Here is a 16557-nt window from a genome sequence, read left to right on the forward strand (position 1 = left end):
AAGGTCATGGGGATTTTGCCTTAGGAATGACTTAATTCAGGGGCTGGATCTTTATTCTCTGTCTCTCCTCTTAGCTTCTCCCTTTATGGACCTTATTCTATTCTATAGATGAGCTCTATCCTTGCTTAAGTTACAAGGATTTGGGGAGTTTATACATAACTTACTAATTTATGCAAATTTAAAATTCAGTAAAGCAGCTTCAAAACCTTATTGGCAGAAGATAAAGACCTAAATAAATGGAGGAATATACAGATAGAAAATAGTATTAAAACAGATAGAAAATAGTATTATAAAGATGTGATGTACTTTTCTGCATATTGATCTATAAGTTCAATATAGTCAAAACCTCAGAATGATTTTTATAGAAATTGACAAGCTGAATATATGTGGAAATACGAATGGGTAAGAATAGACAAGCACACAAAGGCTGATGAGGGTGTAAAGTAACTGGAACTCTCATACACTGCTGCTGGACATACAGATTGGTACAGCCATTTTAAAAAACTGGCATTACGTACTAAATTTGAACATAGGCATATGCATAATCTCTGACCCATCCTGTTCCACTCCTAGGTATAAACCCAAAAAAAGTATTTACATGTGTTGACCAAAAGACAATCAAAAATAATGGTAGCCCCCCTAAAAAGGAAATTATTCAAATACCCATCAGTAGGAGGATGGATAAATCAATAATGTGGTCTTTGCATACACAGGTATACTATACAAGAACTGGAATGAATAAACCACAGTATATGCACCAACATAAAATGGACCTCACAAAATTAATAAAATAAACCAGAACCGAAGAAGTTAGTACATTATATGATTCTGCTTAAATAGAACATACAAAGCTAATCTATGGTGCTACAAAATAGGATTGTGATTAATTAAGCACGGGGATGGGATAGAAAAGGGATCTGAGGTATATCTTGAATATCTTTTTATTAGTACTATATGTTTGTATACTGGGAATATTTATAGCTAATTTTATAATCCTTGATTAATCAGTTTGGCATAAGATTCAACTCTCAAGTAGTTTTGGTTTTATCTAAGTGAAAACTAAGGACTAGTTCAATCAGTTTTTAAAAGGCAAAATCATCCTGGAAGAGAGATGACTAATTTTTGTTTTGTTAATTAACACATTATCTTTAAAATTTACTTTGACTTGCTAGGTATATATAGTTCCATACTACACTTTGTGGAAAACTATATAAATAGAAAAGTTAATGCCCTTTTCATTCATTTTATAACCCGATAAGGTTACGCAGATTAGATTGTTTGGGTTTTATTTATGTGCCTCTACAAGACCATAGAGCCCAATTGTTAGTAGTAGTAGAAATGTAAAATTTATGGAAATATTGGAGCCATGGGGAAAAAAATGTATATTAGCTCAATTCTTTCAAGTGTCATTTTATTAGTATAAGGATGTAAAAAGTGTATTATATTTAACTCACTTTGTTTATAAGATTACCGTGTTGGTTTGCAGCGAGGAAATGCTTCTGTACACATGAAGTTCTTGCTAAGTTAAAAAAAAAGAATATTAATGATCACTCTGTAGATGAATACCAGCTACCAATAAACAGCTTTACAAGCATATAGATTTCACCTCACTGTTAAGTTTAAGTAGGTACTTTTACCATAAAACATCGATTTAATAAGAATTCAATTATGCTTTACTGAACATATTGAAAACATAGTGTTTTTAAAACATCCTCAATTCAGTAATTTCAATGAAAAAAACTACTTGTGAGTTCTTTGAACTCTTGTGTCTATTTTCTTCCTTTTTTTTTTTTTACTCCAGTTCTCTTCAACTTAACTCCTATTTTTTCCAAAATTTTTTAGGGAAATGGCATAAAAGCTCTTTGTTATTTATTTTTATATGAATCTGTAGTGACTATTCTATATACTACTTAAGCCTTTAGCCTGAGGATGAATCTCTAAATCAATAATATTTTCTTAAATGAATGAGTAGTCAGAAATAATAGTACAAATAAAGAAAGGTAAAACATTATTTAATCAATATGGCAGTGTCTTTTTTTGTTGTAATTAATCTTCACCCAAGGATATTTTTCCATTTATTTTTAGATAGAGTAGGATGGAGAGAGGGAGAGAGAGAGAGAAACATCGATGTGAAAGAGACACATCAGTTGACTGCCTCCTGCACGACCCCAACTGGGGCCAGGGATTGAACCTGCAACCCAGATATGTGCCCCTGACTGGAAATCGAATCCACAACTCTTCAGTGTGCATGACGTCACTCTAACCACTGAGCCAAACCGGCCAGGGCAAAATGGCAGTGTCTTAAGACAAATGTACATTGCTCCTGCATTTGATAGTTTTAGTGTACTTTTTCTTAAATGTGCAAGAAGCTAAAATAATCTAAAACTAAATCATATAGTCCTGGCCGGTGTGGGCTTAGTTGATTGAGCAACATCCTGTGCACTTTCAGGTCTCCAGTTCAATTTCTGCTCAGGGCACATGCCCAGGTTGTGGGCTTGATCTCCTTTCGGGATTCGTGCGGGAGGCAACTGGTTGATGTTTATCTTTCATATCAATGTTTCTCTCTCTCTCCGTCTTCCTTTTTCTATCTCTAAAATCAATAAAAATATTTTTTTAAGAATAAAAAATAAAACTAATTCATATAAGTGTCTTCCTAATGCAGTTATATATAAATAGTATAAAAGATGGTATAATAATATGAGGACATCAAATTTAAATCATTGTTATAAAAACATATTGTTAAAAATGACCAGGAAAACCCGACAGGTATGGTTCAGTGGTTGAGCATCGACCCATGCACCAAGAGGTCACTGGTTCAATTCCCGGTTAGGGCACATGCCCAGGTTGTGGGCCAAATAAATCCCCAGTAGGGGATGTGCAGGAGGCGGCCATCGATGTTCTCTCTCACCAATGTTTCCATCTCTCTCTCCTTCTCCCTTCCTCTCTTTCTAAAAATCAATTAAAAAAAAAAAGTTCAGGAAAATTGTCCTGACCAGTTTGGCTCAGCAGTTAGAAGCAGTTCTCAACCTGTGGGTCGCAACTCCTTTGGGGGTTGAACGACCCTTTAACAGGGGTTGCCTACGACTATCGGAAAACACATATTTCCGATGGTCTTAGGAACCAAGACACCGCTCCTTTTATCTATCCAGGCAGGTCCGCCCACATGCAGATACGCCCACATACAACATGAGGAACTGTACTAAAAGGTCGCGGCATTAGGAAGGTTGAGAACTACTGGATTAGAGGGTCAGCCCTCAGACCAGAGAGTCATGGGTTCAATTCCGGTCAAGGACATGTACCTCAGTGGCAGTTTGGTCACCAGCCCTGGTCGAGGTCGTATGGGAGGTGGCCAGTCAATGTGTCTCTCTCGCATTGATGTTTCTCTCTCTCCCTCCCACTCTATTTGAAAATAAATGGAAAAGTATCCTCGGGTGAGGATTTAAAAAAAAAAAAATGTTCAGGAAAATAGATCTTGGAAGAACAGGCATTTTCTAAAAGTTTTTTTCTGTTTTTGATTATCAGTAGTTGTAATTGGTACTTGATGGAGAGAAAAGTATACATTCATCTAAAACTTTGTTTTTCTTTCCACAGACAACAAATGAAGTTGTTTTGGCTGTGGAGTTCCATCCAACAGATGCGAATACCATAATAACATGTGGTAAATCTCATATTTTTTTCTGGACCTGGAGTAGCAATTCACTAACAAGAAAACAGGGAATTTTTGGGGTAAGGATCAGAATGTTATAAATTCATTATGAAACTTAATTTTTTAATTGTTGAGTGAGCAGAAGCCATTGTGCCAAAGGGAAAACTGAAAATTCTCATTGTTTCTTTGTAGAAGTATGAAAAACCAAAATTTGTGCAGTGTTTAGCATTTTTGGGGAATGGAGATGTTCTTACTGGAGACTCAGGTGGAGTCATACTTATATGGAGCAAAACTACTGTAGAACCCACACCTGGGAAAGGGCCTAAAGGTACAGTATTCTCATATTAGCATCATTCCATTTTAATTTGCACAGACTGCTATTGCAGTCCCGTCTCATACCCAGGCCAGGAGAGAGGCTGCAGTGAAACAAGAAAATTGCTAACATACCTTATGTTTTTAAGGTTCTTCCTAATCTTTTTAAAATTAAAATATTTACTCATTTATAAAGCATGTATAACCTACATTTGACTTCAGCGAACCTTTTCCTTCTAGAAAGTTAATTAGAAAATAATTAGAAAGAGATGATATAGATATATGTTAATTTAAACAGTATAAAGATTAAGAGAGAAATCATCTGATCTTCTGAGTTTTGTGGAGCCTTCACAGAAGAAGTGGTATTTAAGGTTAAGTCATAATGAATTTTAAGAAAAGTAAAAGGTAAATAAATGTGTCATGTAAAAGTGGTAACTAAAACAAGAGATAGCCAACTTGAATGAAATACGATCTTTAAAATAGTGGTTTTTAGACTCCCTTTCAACAGTTTAATATATACTAAGCCATTGAAAATTCATGTAGGTATTAAAGATACAGATTTTCTGAGTTATCCACAAGAATTCTTAAGGCTGGTTGAGCTCACCATGGAAAAGAGAAGAACTGTGAGGCCAAGAATCCTTTATGCCACAGTTAGATGGCCAGAAAAGAGCCTGCAAGGATTACAGAAGTGGGATGTTAAAAAAAAAAAGTTAACAAGGTGGGGGAGGGAGATGAAGGGGAGAGAAAGGTTTAATTACTAAAATCTTATCCTCACTCTTAAGAAAGAGGAAGTGTGTGTGTGTGTGTGTGTGTGTGTGTGTGTTTCAATCTCCACATGGACTTTACTTAAGATATTTTTTATGTACCTGCCTTGTTTCTCCCTGGGAACTTGGGAGGTGCTTTGAGCATGTAAGAAAGCTGGCTGTCATTCAGCCATCACATTGGTACAGCAAGAACAGTTTTTAAAATACTAAAAATTTTCACTGGTTAGTGAAAAGCCATTGCTTCAAGTACCCACTTCTGTCCCAGTGCCTTCCCCAGTCCCTCATATCTCCGCAAATGAAGGAGGTAGTCCTTGGTTTGGTCTCACTGGAGTCTGTGCATTAGACCACATATGACATGAATAAGGGAATCCTTATTCCCCTGCTCAGAAGGAAAGGCCCAATTTCCATGACTGACTTTCCTAATAGACTTTCCCAGGACTAACACAATGTCTGGCATTTGGTACTACCTGTTGAAAATCATTTTTTAACTTTTTTTTATTATTTTTTTTTCTTTATTGATTTTAGAGAGAGAGGAAGGGAGAGAGAGATAGAAACTGAGAGAGAACATCGATCGGCTGACCCCTGCATGTCCCCCATTGGGGACATGGCCCACAACCTGGGCATGTGCCCTGACCAGGAACCAGATCAGCAACCACTTCGTGCATGGGTCATCACTCAACCACTGAGTCACATTGGCCTGGCTATTTTTAACTATTTTAAGGAAATGATTTGAATCTTATCTTTGAGTGTCAGTGTAGAAGTTGAGTGGTACTGATTAAAGCACTATTTTCACTAAAATGTGGAATTTGAATATAACATTGTAGATGCCTTATGATTGTGAAGGTTTGTATACTGCATTTTTTTAGGGGATATTCCACATTAGTGTTTTCCATATCCGTTCACCTGGATTTCTGCGTTTTGGAGTTGAACTGAATTAGATGTATTCAGAAGTTAAAAAATAATCCTTAAATTGTATTACTACCAGTGACCCTGATCTCATTCATTGGGCATGCATTCTTAACTTTTTTCGTTCAGTTTAGGTTCAAAATTCACATATGAGAAGGGTGGCAATGAGTTGAAGATTCTTAAGAAAAAAGAAAGAATAGCATTTATCAACTGTCTTTCCCACTTTTCTCTTTCTTTTTCCGGGGCACATTTGTTCTGTAGATCTGAAATGCCCAGAACAGCACTGTATATCAGAACTGTAACTTAAATTGTTGACATGTTATCCCCTGATACTGAACAGAGTTTGGCTGTAAATGTACTCTTCATTAGCTTAATGTGTGTCAAGGTGGAAGAGGCAAGGAAAGGTGGTTTTTATTTTTTTGTCTGAAAAACTTGTGCTAAGAAAATCTGCATATGCAAACAGGAAATCTAATCTAAACTGCTGGACACATGAAAAGGCCTTCGTTGTGCTCTGCTACATGACTATTATAGGCAAACTTGCTAAGAATTTTGTTTCTTCCTTTATATTTGGGGTTACAGTTCTGTAGGTATGGTTGGGAAGGATTTGGTGCATGCAGTGAAATGTGTAAACCCAGATCACAACAAAGTTCAGGTTCCATTTTTAAAATCTTGTCAAAAATTTCAATAGATTGATCCAGTTTTTATATTTCCTAATATGACATTTCTGCACCCATTGTAGTCTTATCAACTAAAATTTGAGTATACTGTGGTGTCATGTCTGATAAGGGACATTTTTGGATGGCATGAGCATAATTTAATAGTTAATCCTTTTACTCTAGTAAATAGGAGACAAACCATAGAACTGTATTTTATGATTCAAAGCTCTCCTGTATATTTTCTTCTTGCTTTCGTACCATAAATATGAACTAACAAGAATCTTCAAGTAATTAGTATATTCTCTTTTCTCCTTCCCAGTTTTACTGAACTATAATTAACATATAACATTGTGTATTTAAGGTGTACAGCGTAATGATTTGATATACATTGCAAAATGATTAACATAGTAAGTTAACGTCCATCACCTCACACAGTTAAAATATTTTTGTGTGCGGTTAGAACTTTTAGCATCTACTCTCTTAGCAACATTGAAATATACAATACCATATTATTAACTAAAGTCACTGTACTATTTATGACATGCCAGAACTTACTCATCTTTTAACTGGAAATTTGTATCTTTTGACCGACCACCTTCACCCCTTTCCACCACCCTGGCCTCTGGCAATTACCAGTTCTGTTCCTATGGCTTCGTTTTTTTAGATACCACATGTGAGATCATACTATATTTGTATTTCTCTGTCTTATTTCACTTAACATCATGTCCTTAAGGACTATGTATGTTGTTGCAAATGGCAGAATTTCCTTCTGTTTTTTATTACATTGTGTGTGTATGTATCTACATGTGTATTATGTGTGTTTGTGCACACACGCACACTACATTTTTTGTATTCATTTCTTTGTCAGTGGTAAGTTAGGTTGTTTCAATAATTTTTATTTCTTATTGGGTACAGGGTATTTGTTATTTTCTACATACATGAAATTGTTTATAATTTTTAAGTGAGGGAAGGGAAGTTGATTGTATCTACAACACCATTAGAATGTTCATTATTCTTAAATCTAAGTTCCTTTTAAGAACTAAGTAACACACCACCATTTTACCTGCTCTCCAAATAATCAATATGGGCCCATTTGCCCAGTTGCTAAGAATATAACATGAATTTCAAAGTCTCCTTGACATTTGATTCTACAGTTAAACAGGCACAAAAAGCTCTCCAAACATCTTTATTTGGCAGTCAAGGTAAACTTGCTTTTTATGGAGCTTTGTTCTGTTAGAGATGAAAGAAAAGGGGGGATTTGCAGTTAACTTGGATAGATGTGGCAGTGATTATGCCTGGAGGTACAGTAGGTTTTTAAATTCAAGGATAATCATTTTTCTTGGCCGGTATTTCAAACATTATTTGGCTTGAATTGGAATATCAGAAATACAGGTTACATGAAGCATTTTTTCTTGTTTCATTTTCTATTTTGTAACAGTCCATCATTCTAGGAAGATCTTAAGGGTTTAACAGGTTTTTGTCGTGTTTAAAGGTATGGAAAACTGAATTAAAAATAGAATAACTGTATATTATTTTTCTACATTATGATGGAGATCTGTGAACCTCCACACCTCTGCTTTTTATAATTTCTTACATGGTACTTTAAGATTACTCTTATTAACTTAACCATGCATGAGAAAATAATCCCTTCCCTCTTAAGTGTTCAAATAAATCACCAGTACTCTCATAAAATTCACATCTCAGATGTCCTTTCTCTTTTGGTCACACATTATAGGTAATCGGCTGGCTATCCTACTTGGACACAATTATATTATTCAGTGTTTACAGTATTTTTAAGTGATGAATGTTGGTGTGGGCTGAAGTAGTTGACCTTAATAACAGGTTTGTTGGGGTTCTGCTTTCATTCTGCTAAATTGCACAAGCTTTACTCCAAACCAGTCAAGCCCTTTCCTTTCTCTCTGCCAGACACACCCATCTATTAAGTATTTGTACCACTAGCACCCTCACACTGAGTAATTTTTAGTCGGCTATAGCATTTCTTTTTTTCTTTTTCTTTTAGGATACCAAAGCCCTACAAGTTTTAGGTAGTTTTTATTTGTTTGTTTGCTCATTTAATTGGCTTTAGAGAGAGAGGAGGGGAGAGAGAAAGAAATATCGATGAGTTGCCTCCCACACACACCCCGACCGTCGACCATCCAGTGCACAGGATGCTGTTCAGCCAACTGAACCACACTGGCCAGGGCTAGTTCATTTTTATTCATTTTATTGAATAATCACAATATGCTTATTGAGATATAATTTATATACCATAAAATTCTCCTTTTAAAATATGACTCAGTGGTTTTTAATATATTTAGAGTTGTGCAACCATCACTACTATTTAACTTAAGAATATTTTATCTCCCCAAAAGGAAGCACTGTGCCCATTAGCAGTAACTTCCCATTCCTCCCTCCTCTTTGCCCCTAACAACCATTTGTCACTTTTGCTCACTGTGGATTTACCTGTTTTGGGACATTTCATATCAGTGGAATCATACACTATGTGGCCTTTGTGTCTGGCTTTCACTTGAACCTTAATGCTTTCAAGGTTCATCCATGTTGTAGCATGTGTCAGTACTTCATTCCTTTCTATGACTGAATAATATTCCATGGTATGGACATGCCACACTTTGTTTATCCATTCATCAGTTGATGGACGATTTTAGAAAATGAACATTTCCCAGATTTGTTGCAGTATAAATGACATATAACATTGTATAAGTTTAAGGTACACAACTTAAAGATTTGATCACAAGTTTAGTTAACATCCATCACCTCACATAAAATTTTTTCTCCTGTGCTGAGAACTTTTAAAATCTGCTATCTCAGCAACTTTCAAATATACAATATAGTATTGTTTACTGTGGTCATTAAATTCCTGGACCTTATTTATCTTCTAACTGAAAGTATGTACCTTTTGACCACCTTCACCCGTTTCCCCCACTGAACAATTTTTAAAACTTGTAATTTTTTTATTTTTCTAAAGGATCTAAGGTCTATTGACTGACTTTGGCCAAATTTAAACAAGGCTCTACCTTCCCATTTTGAACCTAGTATCTAAGTCTGAGAAATAATTATCTTCCAAAAAAGCTTTACTCTTGCTGTACCAGCATCACCAGTCAGATAAAGAACCTCTCTGAGTAAGGCATGAAAAATAACAAAGAAACAGGTCTGGGTACTAAAATCTTATCCTCACCTTTAAGAAAGAGGATCTGGTCCTGGCCGGTTTGGCTCAGCGGTTAGAGCGTTGGCCTGCGGTCCCGAGAGACCCGGGTTCGGTTCCCACTAAGGGCGTGTACTTCGGTTGCAGTTTGTCCCCGGCCCTGGTCGGTCGTGCGGGTGGCAGCCACTCGATGTGTCCCCTTCACATCGATGTTTCTCTCTCTCTCTCTTCCTCTCTCTCCCTCCCACTCTACCTGAACAAAAAAAATGTCCTCAGGTGAGGATAAAAATAAAAAAAAAAAGAGGATCTGTGTGTGTGTGTGTGTGTGTGTGTGTGTGTGTGTGTGTGTGTGAATCCGCACATGGACTTTACTTAAGATACTTTTAAAGTAACTGCCTGTCCCTCCCTGGGTACTTGTAAAGTGCTATAAGCATACAAGAAAGCTGGCTTATCATTCAACTAGCACATTGCTACAGTTTTTAAAATACTAAAATATGTGTCTGGTTGGTCTAAAGCCAGTGCTCCAAGCCTCCAGTGCCCACTTCTGCCCCAGTGCCTTTCCCGGTCCCCCATATCTCAGCAAATAAAGGGGTAGTCCTTGGCAGAGCAGGTAGGTCAACAGTGGTTGCTAAATGTTAATATTATGACTGTTACCTCAGCAGGAAATGAAAGCTTTTTTTTTTTTTTGCAAACTTAGGGGAACATTGGGTGAAGAGACTTGAGCCCTATTCACAGCTTTGTCACTAGCTAACTATGTGGTATTGATTAAGCCATTTCTATACCTTTATATCCTCATCTCTAAAATCAGAAGAGTAATACTTCCCTAACTGCCATATAATGTGATTGTAAGATCGTAAAATTGTCTGTGGAATTATCACTAATTTACCCTTTTGTAAGAATGTATTTTGAAATATTTTCAGAGTAATTAAATATTGACATAAATGCAAAAGACTGTATTACGCTTCACCACCAGCCTTGCACAACTTGGCTGAAAATAGGTTTTTGATTGTTAAATCATAGGCATTTTTGAGTATTCGCTCTATACAAGTGGTCCCCAACTTACTATGGTTTGACTTACAGTTTTTCAGTTTTACAGTGGTGCAAAAACGATATGCATTTTAGTAGAAACAGATGAGGCTAAGCTGTGATGTTTGGTAGGTTAGCTATATTAAATTCATTTTCAGCTTACAGTGGGTTTATTGGGATGTAGTTCTGTTCAAGTTTTCTTCAAGAAAGCCAATAAAGTTTGAGGGACAATGCTATCAGTAGTGTTTTTATTTTTTCCTCATCATATTAGGTGTTTATCAGATCAGCAAACAAATCAAAGCTCATGATGGCAGTGTGTTCACACTTTGTCAGATGAGAAATGGGATGTTATTAACCGGAGGAGGAAAAGACAGAAAAATAATTCTGTGGGATCATGATCTGAATCCTGAAAGAGAAATTGAGGTAAGGATGGGAACATAATAATTACAATACTAAATCCTCTAAACTAATGTCTTCTGTCCCACATTAAGATAACGTACACTCTCTAGGAAATTGGTGCATATCCTTGTCATAGCATTTCCTTGGAAAGAAAAGAGGGACTGTGCCTTGGCCAGTTTGGCTCAGCGGTTAGAGCATCGGCCTGTGGTCCAGAGAGACCCGGGTTTGGTTCCCGCTAAGTGCGAGTACCTCGGTTGCAGTTTGTCCCCGCCCTGGTTGGGTCGTGTGGGTGGCAGCCACTCGATCCCTTCCACATGGATGTTTCTCTCTCTCTCTCCCTCCCACTCTGTCTGAACAAAAAAAGGAAAAAATGTTCTCGGGTGAGGATAAAAAAAAGAGAAAAGAGGGACTAATCATTAGACAAAATAATTTGAAAAATAAAAAGATTGGGCAGAATAATTAATTTGTTTGTTTCTAAGATTATAATTTTTTTTTAGTGATTCAAAATATAACCTGGGTATACAAAATGACCAGTTTAATTTTAAAACTTGAAAATAATCATTTCAACAGTGGGCTTAATGATAATAGCTAATTATCTATGCATGTGTCTGCCTCGTGGTGTGGTCCCAAGTATACCCATGTATACCCGACAGGTATTATGTATGCAGTGAAAGTAGACTAATTGAATTGCGGTCTCAGGAAGTAACAATTAAGAATTGTGTTTAAATCAATAATTCTCAAAGCAAGGGCAAATCTCAGAGTTTAATATTTGCTCTCTTTTTTGGCGACCTAAATTTTGAACTTAATCTCAGTATTTTCTATATATAACATGTTTTCCAGACAAAATCTCCAAAAAAGAGGATCCTGATAGTACTGCTCTTGGGTTTTATTTCCAAGAAGATAGATAAGAAAGAATTGCTCTATCTCAACATTAAATTCATGCTGTTTCTTTTCTTCACAGATAACGCATACCCTCCGTAGTCAAAAGCTATGCTATCTAGTTCATCCTCCTATTTCTAACATATATTTGGATTACTTTTAGAATTCAGTTCTTTGTACTTTGAGGAGTAATTTTGGCTCCTACTTCATAAAGAAGAAAGAATTACATTATTTCAGAAAGAGTCATTCATTGGGCATATTATATTAATATAATATTCACTGAGTGTGTACAATGTAGTAGATTCAGTGAAATTTACAATATATTGCTTTTTAGTTTATGGAGTAAGTAGAGCTTGTATTATTATTATCTCCATATTACATATAAAGAAATTTGTCTTAAGCTAAATGACTTACCCAAAATAATATAACCAGACCTCATTTTTCATGAATCCAATATAAGTTCATTCCTTTTTCCTCTTCTCCTAACCCTTAACTCTTAAAATATAAATTTAAAATGAACTAAAACAAAGAATGTTAATAATAATACATTATAACTTCTGTGTAATAAAATGTACTTGAGTAAATTATTATTAGCATAACATCATATTTTCAAATTTGGAATTCTGTTACTTATTACCCCATAATTGCTTTCAGCTATAAATGCAGTCTTCAGGTAGTAATTAATGCATGTTAGTATGTGTATGGTGACATTACAAATTTATTTACTTATTTTTTTAGGTTCCTGATCAGTATGGAACAATCAGAGCTGTAGCAGAAGGAAAGGCAGATCAATTCTTAGTAGGCACATCACGAAATTTTATTTTACGGGGAACATTTAATGATGGCTTCCAAATAGAAGTCCAGGTAAACTGTATGATTTTAACCATTAACTGAATATTTTTGATGGTACCCTTTGTTTTTTTTTAACATAACAATAGGTATATTTCATTTTCAGGGTCATACAGATGAGCTTTGGGGTCTTGCCACACATCCCTTCAAAGATTTGCTCTTGACATGTGCTCAGGACAGACAGGTGTGCATGTGGAACTCAGTGGAACACAGGCTGGAATGGACCAGACTTGTAGATGTAAGTAGAGCCAAATGTGATTATAATCTCCCTACAGAAACTCTCCAGACTAGCAGTTGGGAGCAGCAAGGGAGAAAGGACTCAGCATTGCTTAAAACAAAAGTGTTTAGGGAAGGGAAGAGTGTTTAGTCACAAGGTATAACATGACCCACTCTGAAGAAGCAAATTAGTGCAAAAGCTCAATGTTTCCATTAGTTTCAATAGTAAAAAAAAGATTACACATATTTATGGAGCATTATTACAGAAATGTTTGGGCCTCTAGTGGTGTTGCAGTTGAATTTAGTAAGTGCTACTCACCAACAGACTGTTCTTTTTGAGTTGGTCACTTACTGTATTTTCTCCCTACGCCATTGAGATATCCACCTTTTCTAGCCCTAAAGATGATACATGTTCTTTGCAGACTCTAAAGAACTACAAATGTGCACCATTGTTGTTACCCTGTTATTATTCCACTGCCTAGCCACAAGCTGGTTGTCCTTTTCCCTCACCACTCTGCCAGCATATACATTCCTGCTCTGAAATTCTTTCTCTCATATCCATGTTGGCTGCAAGGAAGTTGATTGGAAATCCATGTTTATATGAAACAAGTTATTTTCAAATATGTTTTTGCCACTCTTCCTATAGATTTAGGGAGACTTTCTCATGTACTCCCCAACAGCTTCTGTCTCTTTTCTAGGAACCAGGACACTGTGCAGATTTTCATCCAAGTGGCACAGTGGTGGCCATAGGAACGCACTCAGGCAGGTAGGGTCTTTAAGGAAAATGTGAGTTGAGTTATTTGAAGTGGTGGGATGTTTAACCATTGTTCAGGAATGTTGTTGATCTGATCTGGAGAATTAATCTTTTAAGTGGCACACTAATAGGCTTGTTGCTTTTATATGTTACATATACTCATTCAATCATTAGTAATTATTTATTGAGCACCTACTCTTGTTAGACATTGTTGTGGGTATTTAGGTTATATCAGAGTGCAAAACAAACATCCTTGCCCTTTTGTAGCCCACATTATATTGTGTGTCAAGGATGGAGGAGAATTAAAAAATAAGTATTATAACTAAGTTAGAAAATGTTAAGAGCCATGGTGGGGGAAGATTGAGCATTAAAGTTGTTTGTGGTATAAATTTTGTCCTCCCAGGTATTTTTGTTGTTGTTGTTATTGTTAATCCTCACCTGAGGACATTTTTCCACTTTTGTTCAGGTAGAGTTGGAGGAAGAGAGAGAGAGAGAGAGAGAGAAATATCGACATAAAAGGGACAGACACATTGAGTGGCTGCCTCCCACACAAACCCAACCAGGGCTGGGACAAATCACAACCAAGTTACGTGCCCTTGATCAGAATCGAATCCATGTCTCATTGGTCCGCGGGCCAACTCTCTAACTGCTGAGCCAAACCGGCCAGGGCCCATTGTTGTTTTTTAGAGAGAGTCGAAGTAGGAGTGGGGGGGTGGGCATCGATGTGAGAGAGACATATCAATCACTTGCCTCCACACGTACCCTGACTGGGGCCTGGGATCGAACCTGCAACCCAGGTTCATGCCCTTGACCTGGACTCGAACCTTAAACCCTTTTGGTATGCAGGCCAATGCTCCAACCATTGAACCACACTAGCCAGGGCTGTCATCCTGTCTTTCTGAATTCTACAGATAGATAATGAAGGTATATTTCCTGAAATTGGTATTAATTACTAGCCTTTGCAGGCCTCGTATATATTACCTTTCCAGTGTTAAGTAACGTATATTTATGATTCGTATCTTTCTTTTTTTTTTTTTATTCTCACCTGAGGACATTTTTCCATTTTTTGTTCAGATAGAGTGGGGGGGGGGAGAGAAACATCGATGTGAAAGGCACACATCAAGTGGCTGCCACCCGCACAACCCAACCAGGGCCAGGGACAAACTGCAACCAAGGTATGCACCCTTAGTGGGAACCGAACCCGAGTCTCACCCAAGTTTCTCTGGACCGCAGCTGACGCTCTAACCGCTGAGCCAAACTGGCCAGGGCTGATTTGTATATTTCTTAGTTCTTTTTTTTTTTTTTTTTGCCTCTGCTAATAAGTAGCCCTCATTGCAAATAAATTAACTTTTTTTAAAGAGACAGAGGAAAAAGAAGTCAATTTCTAAAAGTTAAACCTATAGAAAATGTGGAATGCAGACTCATGATGAAGTGAAACTATTGTGAACACACGTACATAAATATTTTAATTTATATAGCAATTATTTCAAATCAGTTCATTTATTCTAACTAAATTTAGTCATCAAGAGTTTTATTGTAGCACGTTTTTTCCTTTGGCTCTTGATACAAATTAACACCTTTGGAAAGATAAAACATTAAAATTCCTTCTTGGGTACAGTGCTACAGAGTCTTTCAGAATCATGGAAAAATGGGTCGTTAAAGTAAAGGTTAACTTTGAAATGTGGATATGTAACCAGAGATGCTATTTGAGTGGTTCTGAAATAACTGAATTTTAGAATTAGGTTCCTTGGGGAGTAATTAGTGAAAACTTGCAAATATAGATGGCTTTACTGACTCAGATTTCTCCAAATTACATGTGAGTACTAGATTATTACTTAAACATGGGCTAAATAGACAGGTATATGTATGGAACGTCATTTTGTAGGAAATTATTTTCTATTTTATCCCAAAATTAGTCTTGAGCACATGAGAAACAACCTGAGCTATAGTATTTTCAGAAAACCCATGAAGGAATTAACTTCAGATCTATTTTCTGAGCAACTGAACAGATATCACAAATGTTAAACTCTGAAATAATAAGAGTTACCATGTATCTAGTATCTGATGACAGACCTTGCACTAATTTTTTTTTTTTTTTTTAATCCTCACCCAAGGAGGTTTCTGCACTCATCTTCAGATAGAGTGGGAGAGAGAGAGGGATGAAGAGAGAAACATCAGTGTGAGAGAGATACATCGACTGGTCGCCATCCACACAACCCCAACCGGGGCCGTGGACAAACCGCAACCAAGATACGTGCCCTTAGCGCAGTGGTTCTCAACCTTCCTGATGCCGCGACCCTTTAATACAGTTCCTCATGTTGTGGTGACCCCCAATCATAAAATTATTTTTGTTGCTACTTCATAACTGTAATTTTGCTACTGTTATGTCTTAGGTGACCCCTATGAAAGGGTCGTTCAACCCCCAAAGGGATCACGACCCCCAGCTTGAGAACCGCTGCAGCGGGAACCGAACCCGGGTCTCTCTGGTCCATGGGCCGACGCTCCAACTGCTGAGCCAAACCAGCTAGGGCTTGTACTAATTTTTTTTTAATATAAATTTCTTAAATCTTCACAAGAATACAACAGAATATTTATTTATTTATTTATTTATTTATTTTATTGCTCAGACAGGAAACCAAGACCCATAGAATTTCAGTCACTTCTAATTGAGTTTGGATTTGAACTTAGGTTCTTTTTTAGAATTTGTCTACCTTCCTCCTTGTTTTTTTTTCTCCAGTTTTTCTTTATTGATTTTAGAGAAGGGAAAAAGAGAGAGAGAGAGAGAGAGAGAGAGAGAGAGAGAGAGACATCAATGAGCGAGAACATCAATTGACCGCCTCCTGCATGCCCCCACTGGGGATTTGGCCCACAACCTGGGCATGTGCCCTGGCCAGGAATCGAACCAGCAACCTCTTAGTGCATGAGTTGATGCTCAGCCACTGAGCCACACCGGCCAGGCTGAACTTAGATACTTTATGGTTTCAAAA

At 36.8% G+C, this 16557-nt stretch overlaps 1 protein-coding gene across 1 annotated transcript in view; it reads left to right on the forward strand.

Annotated features, from left to right (window-relative positions):
* EML4 (EMAP like 4) overlaps window positions 1–16557 on the forward strand; it is a 157677-nt gene that overhangs the window by 113441 nt on the left and 27679 nt on the right. Inside the window, 6 exon segments of the mRNA XM_036263513.1 lie at window positions 3592–3726; window positions 3839–3974; window positions 10745–10896; window positions 12490–12615; window positions 12707–12838; window positions 13515–13582. Of these exon segments, the coding sequence (XP_036119406.1) occupies window positions 3592–3726; window positions 3839–3974; window positions 10745–10896; window positions 12490–12615; window positions 12707–12838; window positions 13515–13582 (749 nt within the window).

The sequence above is a fragment of the Molossus molossus genome, unplaced genomic scaffold (genome assembly GCF_014108415.1).
Source record: "Molossus molossus isolate mMolMol1 unplaced genomic scaffold, mMolMol1.p scaffold_m16_p_15, whole genome shotgun sequence".
NCBI classification, from domain to species: Eukaryota; Metazoa; Chordata; class Mammalia; order Chiroptera; family Molossidae; genus Molossus; species Molossus molossus.